This window comes from Sardina pilchardus, chromosome 20 (assembly GCF_963854185.1).
Source record: "Sardina pilchardus chromosome 20, fSarPil1.1, whole genome shotgun sequence".
Taxonomy (NCBI): domain Eukaryota; kingdom Metazoa; phylum Chordata; class Actinopteri; order Clupeiformes; family Clupeidae; genus Sardina; species Sardina pilchardus.
In genome coordinates this window covers 14,557,819-14,566,275 of record NC_085013.1, presented here as the reverse complement: position 1 = coordinate 14,566,275, position 8,457 = coordinate 14,557,819, and the positions used below count along the sequence as shown (strand labels likewise).

Below are 8,457 nucleotides of genomic sequence, written 5' to 3'. Positions count from 1 at the left end.
GCACTTCAAGTAAATCTTTTCCCTACACATGCTTCCCAGCTGTCAGAGGTCACTATAAATGATTGTGTTTTTTAGAGTGATGAAATGACAGATTCTGCAAGGGAAAAATATTTGCATGCAAGGACCCGAATAGTGTATGAGTGTAGAGATTCCTTTGCTGGCTCAGTGTGCCAGAACATGTGCAAATAATGTAGGAATGCTCCTAGTATAACAGCTCTTTTTCATGAGCTTTTAGTGCCTCTTTGCCTTGTGTCATAGCGGCCTAGAACACCACAGCATACACACACTCTGGCAGGACCGTCCCCATACAGTCCACCAGGGCCTGATATCATCCTGGGCTCTGAGTGACCTCTACATGTCCGCAGTTCCAGTAGACCGTCAAGAAGTGGAACGTTGCCCAGCCTGCGACCTTTGTGGACACGCCTGTGTACTCCGACTCTGAATGGGCCGCCTCCAGTGGACGGAGATCCAATGATTCACTCAGCGCTCCCTCCTGGACTTACGGCTCCTCGGCCCCCTCTTTGACAGGCTGAGAGTAGAGGAGAGTATGGGGGGCTGGTTCACTCCCTCATCGGCCTGGCACTGCACCATGTTTTCCTAACCTTTTGAGTGTTTATGAATCACCTTTAGGCAGTTAAGTGTGTGGCTCATTTATTTCAGCCTTACTTGTTTTCCCTGGATGGCTGCCCCCGAGATATTAATAGCCATTTTAATCACAAGCAGGGCATATGTTTTCAAAATCTGAGGCATTTGATCAGGCTAGCATATGGTAATGGGTGGGAGGAACTGAAATCAGTTCCTTGGTGCAACAAAAAAAGAAATTATTAACATTAAAATGTACTGTATACTTTTTTCTGCAGATGTTCTCAGTTATTGTAATGGAACAATTTTCAGTGATCAAACCGGCTGCACTTTGCTTGATCAAAATTGGAGGGAAGTTGGTCTGAAATAAACCAAGTATGCTTATCCCATTTTTTTTTTGTCATGACACATGCCAAATTGAGCTACACGCAGACACACTCATGAGTCCAAAAGACACCATTCTCATGACATTCTGACTTTAGGGAAAATCTAATGTGTTTGCCTAAGAATTTGTGAAATATTCAATTAAAACTGAAACAACTAGTTGAATAGTCTTTAGAGATCTATGATTCCATCAGAACAGCAACTGTTTTCAATTAGGCTACCCTAAATGAGTAAATTGCTGAATTTCTCCAACTTAAATTAGTCAGGGAAATCCGTTTCATTTGTTCAGTCCTTGATGTTTCCATATTTCTTTTATTGCGATGGGAATCGTGTGAAGTGTTTTCAAATGCCACAAACGACATGCCCTTCACTTGTCTTTATATTATCCAATTAGTCTAGTACTCTGTACATGCGCAAGAGGGTGCTCTAATTTACCTGTCATGCATACTCCGATCTAAAAGGTGGCAGCACATGCGTATCTTCTGGATGCAATTTTGGAAAAACCAGAGAGCTCACTAGAACACGTGGGTTGGCTGGCAAGCGTGTCAACAACATGGGGAAGAGACAGAATAGACAAAACGACACTATTAGCAAATTATCGAAGAAGCAGAAAAAACACTTGAAGGAGTTTGGCGAAGAACATCCCTTCCACGACAAGTAAGTTACAGAACAAGGTTATTGGAAGATGTTGTTGCTCCGCTGGTGTACAAATGAGCCACGCCGCTAGTAAGAGAGTTGTACAGCTAGTAAGCAAGCAAGCTAATACTTATCACATAAAATCTGGTTCGAGTACTAATTATTTTTCTCTTTAATTCTCTCAGTGTTAGTGACAAGACCGAGAGGACACAGGTTGTACATCTGGTGAGTAACCATCCGTGTTTGAACTGAATTAATCATTACATTTTGCTGATGACCTGCTACCCAAGATGATATTATTTTGGTTACCTCACTGTTTTTCCTGTTACTTCAGCGTGACAGTCCACCGCGAAAGAATGTCCATGAAAGCGATGATGATGATCTCGAGCCGGATGAGCAGCCTTCAGCCTATCAGAAACTACTGGGCACGTTGATGCAGCCGGAGACTGACAGCGAGGAGGACGAGAGCGATGAAGAGGAGGAAGAAATAATTGAAGAAGGTAAAGTATGACCTGACGGGCTCTGCTCGTATGGCTAGAGCTGTCATATACTATGCCTATGGCCTACGCAATCCTTTCCTCACCTGGTTTGTTTTGAAAAGTAGTTTCTTCCTGCACAGTCTATGATGCACAACCTATGATAATCACTTGCAGAGGGAAGTGAACTTGAATCTGAGGAAGATGGTGTGGAAGAAGAAGAAGAAGTAGATCAGGAGGAGAAGGATACTGGTCCGGTTCATAAGGAGGATGAAGTAGCAGTCAAAGCTGGTGGAGCATTGGATGAGGACGATGACACTGAGGTAGGCCAGCCAGGAGATGAATTCACAGACAAGAAGCACGAGACTCAGTTCTGTCTGGAGAGCAACATCCCAGCCGAGGGAGATCCAGATGAAGCAGACGACAGTACCACTCAAGGGGAGGAAGGTGAGGGATGACTCGCACTTACTTACACACTTTGTTAATATGTTGCATTCATTATGTGAGTTTTATGCACATTAATGTAGGGAAATCAATTCTGCTATTTAAGTAAGAGATAATATTCCAGATTCCATATCATCCAATAGAAGTATTTGTCATATCAGCAATATACTGATGTGGGAGCCTGATATGGAATGAGGACTTAATGATGTGATTATGTTTTTTTTTTTTTATTCTTTTTTTTCCACTTTCCTGCTAGACCCTTTCTTGAAACACGTGGATACAGAACTTAGTGAAGAGGAGGTGAAGTTGATTGCAGATGGTAGAAGAACTAAGACCCAGGTCAAGGTAAGCCTCAAGCTCTGGAATAGTCTGACCTGATTGTGATTGAGCCATATGCCTCTTAACAGACATGCACAGATTAATGGGATCTCAGAGAATGGTGTTCGATCTGGATACAGGCCTTATTTAGTCGGCTGTGCTCAACTGACCTGGCTAACTCAAGACGGATTCTCAAATCTAGGGACCTTTCATTCATATTTTAAAGATTTTAGTGTTTTAGATAAAACTTCTTTGTGGATAATTAAACAGTTTTAAGTTTGGCAGAGATTTTTATTATTATTATTTTCTTTATTTTTATTTTTGTTTTTTTTTATCAGCAGGTCAAATTACAGAAATTCTCTTGTCAAAATGAAGAATGTCTTAATGTCTTCAAACATACTGTATGTCTTTCAAATTAAATGAAATGTGTTACTCTCGCCTGACTTTGTAGAGTTCAAAAAACAAAATCCTCACATTTTTTAAATATATCCTATTTCATGTGTAAACATATCCCATTCCTCCATACAGTGGCCCAGACTGGGCAACCTACTCAGCACCTCTTGCCTGGAGAGGTTTCCAGCCCCAGGGCAAGCATCCAGCGTGGGCATGCCCCCTCTCCACAAGGCCCTTCAGGCCAACTGGGCCTCCCTGAACCAAGCCCTTCAGCCGCAGGGTGCCCCGCAGCAGGAGCTGAGTGACCTGCAGAGGGAGCTGCTGGGTCTCATGGGGACCTACAGGGATGTGTACGTCCCTGAGTGCTCGCCTCTGACTGATGCCAAGGAGGTGAGGAGCGCCTACTGCCTGCATGTCCTCAACCACGTGCTGAAGGCCAACTCCAACGTGCTGACACACAACGCCCAGCTCAAAGACGGCAAGATTGTGGAGGACGATGCCAGAGACCAAGGCCTCACCAGACCAAAGGTAACAGTCATATATCCCTTAAATATCTGAAGATAATGTCTTAAGTTTTTTCTCAGTCGCTTTGGTACGTACATTTCTCAGATCAGAATTGAAATTTTCAAAACTATCTGCTCAATCTTCATGTCATTGTGTGTTTCTCATTTCTCTGGACAAGTTGCAAATATGTTGGTACATCCATGCAAATTATTTTGTACAATTCTCTGCTGAATTGTCTGAACCCCCACAACATTTAGGCATTGGTTCATAGCATAAGTCTTTACATGCAAAATGGTTGAACAAGTTTGTCATATGAGAATTTGTGGCCCAAAAGACAGGAGGTGTACAGTAGGAAGACTGCACTGTGATTCCTACAGCACTGCATGTACAGTTTTCCCTATAAGGAGATTGTCCTATGGTCACATTTCTACTTTTTTTTCTTTGTACCAAAGATTCTAGAACAGAGCTCCGCTCTAGAATCTTTGCTTTGTGCTATGCAGTGTTGTCTTTTCCTTTCTTATCGCAATGAAAAACACAGAAAAAAAAATAGTAAAACTGTAAATGTGAATCTTGTTCAGTCTCTTTTTCAGTCTCTTGCAATCAAACCCCCACTTACCCAAACTTACACTAAGGTTTAACCTACAATTTACAATAATTGTAATCAAAATGTTAGCCATAGTTTACATCAGAACATCCCTCCAGAGTACAGTACACTGTTATATTGACACCATGACAGCAATTTGACTGTCTAATCCGTACACAATGACTCAAGGACTTGTCATTCTGATGCCACTGACATGTTCATTGACACAGATATTTACTTTTGAGGGAAGAGCTAAGGAGTTTTAACAAGAGACTGGCTTTTGCAGGTGATCCATGGTGCTTTGCTATTTGTACGTATTGTTTTGAGAAATGTAATGAGACATTTTGTAAATGTTGAGGATAATTCGAGAATTGTACCAAAGTGACTGAGACAAACTGTAATATGTGGGATTTCAAAAATGCACTGACTGGTTTGGATAAGTTGAACCTCCTTACTGTTGGATTCCCATGTACTCATGTTGCTCTTGGCTGCCAGGTGCTGATTGTGGCGCCCTTCCGAGACGGCGCCCTGCAGGTGATCCAGACCTTCATCCACCTCCTGGAGCCCAAAGAGAAGAAGATGGACGTGAGCAACAAGAAGAGGTTCAAGGACGAGTTCAGCGAGGATCCCGAGGACCGGCCGTCCAACCTCATCCGACCTGACGACTACCACGCCATCTTCTCTGGCAACGTGGATGACCATTTCAGGATAGGTGAGTGACCACTCATTTGCTATTGACCACCAATGTCTCAAAAAATATTCCAAGTGGAGAATGATTTGCTTGTAGTTCTTGTAGTGTACTTGTAGTGAATTAGTCAACGTGGAGAATTATTTTTGCTTGTAGTTCTTGTAGTGTACTTGCAATGTATTTGTCCACCCCTTGTAAGTGGCCCGCCCTGTCCTGTGTTTGTGGTGCTGCAGGTGTGTCGATATTGAAGCGCAGCATCCGTCTCTTCTCCCCCTTCTACTCGTCCGACATCATCGTCGCCTCGCCGCTGGGCCTGCGCACGCTGCTGGGCGTGGAGGGCGAGAAGAAGCGCGACTTTGACTTCCTGTCCTCCATCGAGGTGCTGGTGCTGGACCAGGCCGACGTCCTGCTCATGCAGAACTGGGAGCACGTGCTGGTAAGACCCGGCTAAGACACAGTGCCCTGCTGGAGCTGCTACTGAGCCTGCGTGACGTTACAGTCAGAACAGCCCATTGAGGAGCTTGAGCCTGTTGAACTTGATATGAAATGTGTTTCAATAGTGCTGGCACATGCTGCAGGTCTTAAGGGCAACTTTATTATCGTTGGTTAAAGGCTAGTGTTCAAGTATGTACAGTCCATTGTAATGCCTTCCTCCAGGGGAATCGAAATCATGACTTTCACATGCAGTTATGATGGAATTAACAAACTTGTTCATGTTGAATGGCTGTCTGATCAGTTTTGTTTTATTCGTCAGCATGTCATGAAGCACCTGAACCTGCAGCCGCTGGATGCCCATGGAGTGGACTTCTCTCGAGTGCGCATGTGGAACCTGAACAGCTGGGCCAAGCACTATCGGCAGACCCTGGTCTTCAGCTCCATCCAGGAGCCTCAGATAAACAACATTCTGACCAAGCACTGCTTCAACTACCGAGGCCAGGTGAGGACAGCTGTGCTCATGTGCTATTGCTTTCCTGTTTGTGTGCTTTAAAAAAAAAAAAAAAACTCCTGCAAAGACCTGGCTTTGTAAATGGCAAACAGTGTGACAAACCGAGCCGTGCTGTATTTCAAAAACATTGCATTCTTTTTCTATCTACATTTTCTAGTATTTTCTTTTTTTATGTCTGTCCTTGTAAGGTTGCCACCAAAAACCTGCCCAAAACAGGCTCAATCTGCCAGGTGCTTGTCCAGTTGCCGCACGTCTTCCAGTTATTCAGTGCAGACAGCTTCATGGACCAGGATGCGAGGTGCGTTTCATGGGAAATCAAAATGCAGCATAATGGACACTAGAGGGTGCTGTTGATCACAGCGGTTTTTGTTACTTACTGTGAAAGCATCTGCTTCAGGTTTAGGTTTGCAAGTGTTTCAAGTGTTCTTTTTTTATTGCTCTGTGACAACAATTGATAAAAAGATAATAATTATTAGAGATGTTTATACATGGATCCATGCTACCATTAAACTGACTGCTTTCTTTTGACAGGTTTCAGTTTTTCGTGGACAAAGTGTTGCCCCAGTACAGAGACTCGGTCATGTCCCACACCTTCATCTACGTGCCCTCATACTTTGACTTTGTGCGCTTACGCAACTACCTGAAGAAGGAGGAGACCAACTTCACCAGCATCTCCGAGTACTCGCAGCGCTCCGAAGTGTCCCGGGCACGCCACTACTTCCAGAGGGGCAACATCCAGTTCCTCCTCTTCAGCGAGCGCTTCCACTTCTACAAGAGGTGAGCACAGAGCATAGAACGGAGGTCGTCTTGTACCATAAAATGTCACCCCTTCCTGAACATGTTGGGGGAAGTGATGCTCTTGTGTAGTAGCTCAGTGTTGAACACAGGCTGTGCTGACTTCTGTCACATTTCGAATTCTCTGACAGGATTTGAGGATTTTTCCTGATGAGATTACTAGCCATGGATTACGTGTGCTATGAGACTAGTGCAAATAAAGAGGGTTTTTTCTACGATCAGAAAAGGCTTTGTCTACAAAGATGATGGACAGATAGAAATTATGTAATTCATTTTGCAATGAAGGATACAAGCTAATGTAGGTTATTAATAGAATTGATGCAATGAAAATGATTGCATGCATTTTGACAGGAGGATAATTGAGAGGTCAATATTATATTGCAGATACACCATCAAAGGGATCCGACACCTCATCTTCTACGGGCTGCCCACGTACCCCCACTTCTACAGCGAGGTGTGCAACATGTTACAGGCCGGCGCCGACGGAGTGGACGCAGCCAGCTGGACCTGCACGGCCCTCTATTCGCGCTACGACGCCCACAAGCTGGCGGCCATCGCCGGAGCTGAGCGGGCGGCCCAGATGCTGCAGTCCAAGAAGCCCGTACACCTCTTCATCACCGGGGAGGACAAGGCCTCGTGAGAGAGAGAGAGACTGAAGAAGAGAGGGAGAGGGAGAATGCAAGAGGACAAGAGGTTTGGACTGGGGTAGGCATTGCAAGAGCAGCCACTAGAATAGACACAGATCCGATTTAAACTCTGCTCTGCCGCGGGAAGGAAGCAGCTGTTTTTTTTGTCCTCCTTCTCAGGCCTAAATGGAGCGCAAATGGGAGTTCATTTTGTCAAGTCTGACTGTCTGACTTGAAGGGCTCTGTGAAATTGAAAAGCCTGCCGAGGAGTCAGTCTGCTCCGTCACACCTTTTCCGGATGCCAGTGGCACTGTGAGTGTGTTTGTGTGTGTGTGTGTCTATGTCTGTGCCTGTGTGTGTGATGGAGAAAGATGCAGATGGTGCCATTGCAGTTAAATGGGCAGGATGTTGGTTACGTCCATCATTGCCGGAAAGTGCATCTGCTGTGGGTTTTGAGGGTGTGGAGATTTGGCGCTTCTTTTCCTACAGATCAGTTTGGAAATATTTCGGGACTTGTGACGCAGCTCATCTCTTTATCATTATTTTTTAAATTGACTCTCCAGATTCGTCATGATGAAGACAATGTGGTGTCACATTATACACCACAGTTAACATTTGTGTTTTTCACAACTTCATGTACTGTATAGTACATAATGTATAGTCAATAAATTGTTTTGATATTGTCAACACAGATATTTTACACAGTTTATTTTTACACAGTTTACACTGTTTACACAGTAAATTGTAGATGGCTGGTATGTTATTGGCTCAATAATTGATATTTAAGCAACCTAAAGGCTACTGTATACAGTGTGCTGAAAACCTTAGCTGTGCAGATTTCCTGTTGCTTTATGAAGCATAACATTATTTAAGTCTTTCCCAAATAACCAAAAAGGTAGTGTCTGTCTTTGGGCATAAGCAGTCATCACATCTCTTAGTCATCTGAAGTGTGAACATTGGTTCCGGCCTGCATCACCCATAACGCCCCCATCCACTCATCTCGGCTTAATGCTGAAAGGAGGCCTATGACATATCGACTTGTGTGCCCTTTCCTAAACTACGGCGTTAATCTCCAGAGGCGG

At 44.1% G+C, this 8,457-nt stretch overlaps 1 protein-coding gene across 1 annotated transcript; it reads left to right on the top strand.

Moving 5' to 3' along the window:
* The first annotated feature begins 1,469 nt into the window (after nt 1-1,469).
* On the top strand, nt 1,470-8,060 carry utp25 (UTP25 small subunit processor component). Its single transcript, XM_062523310.1, has 12 exons — nt 1,470-1,623; nt 1,788-1,827; nt 1,937-2,102; nt 2,256-2,525; nt 2,779-2,867; nt 3,369-3,761; nt 4,816-5,032; nt 5,242-5,444; nt 5,763-5,945; nt 6,143-6,252; nt 6,486-6,731; nt 7,134-8,060. Exons 1-12 carry the CDS (start codon nt 1,520-1,522, stop codon nt 7,387-7,389), a joined length of 2,277 nt encoding a protein of 758 aa, XP_062379294.1. The 5' UTR covers nt 1,470-1,519; the 3' UTR covers nt 7,390-8,060.
* Nucleotides 8,061-8,457: the final 397 nt, after the last annotated feature.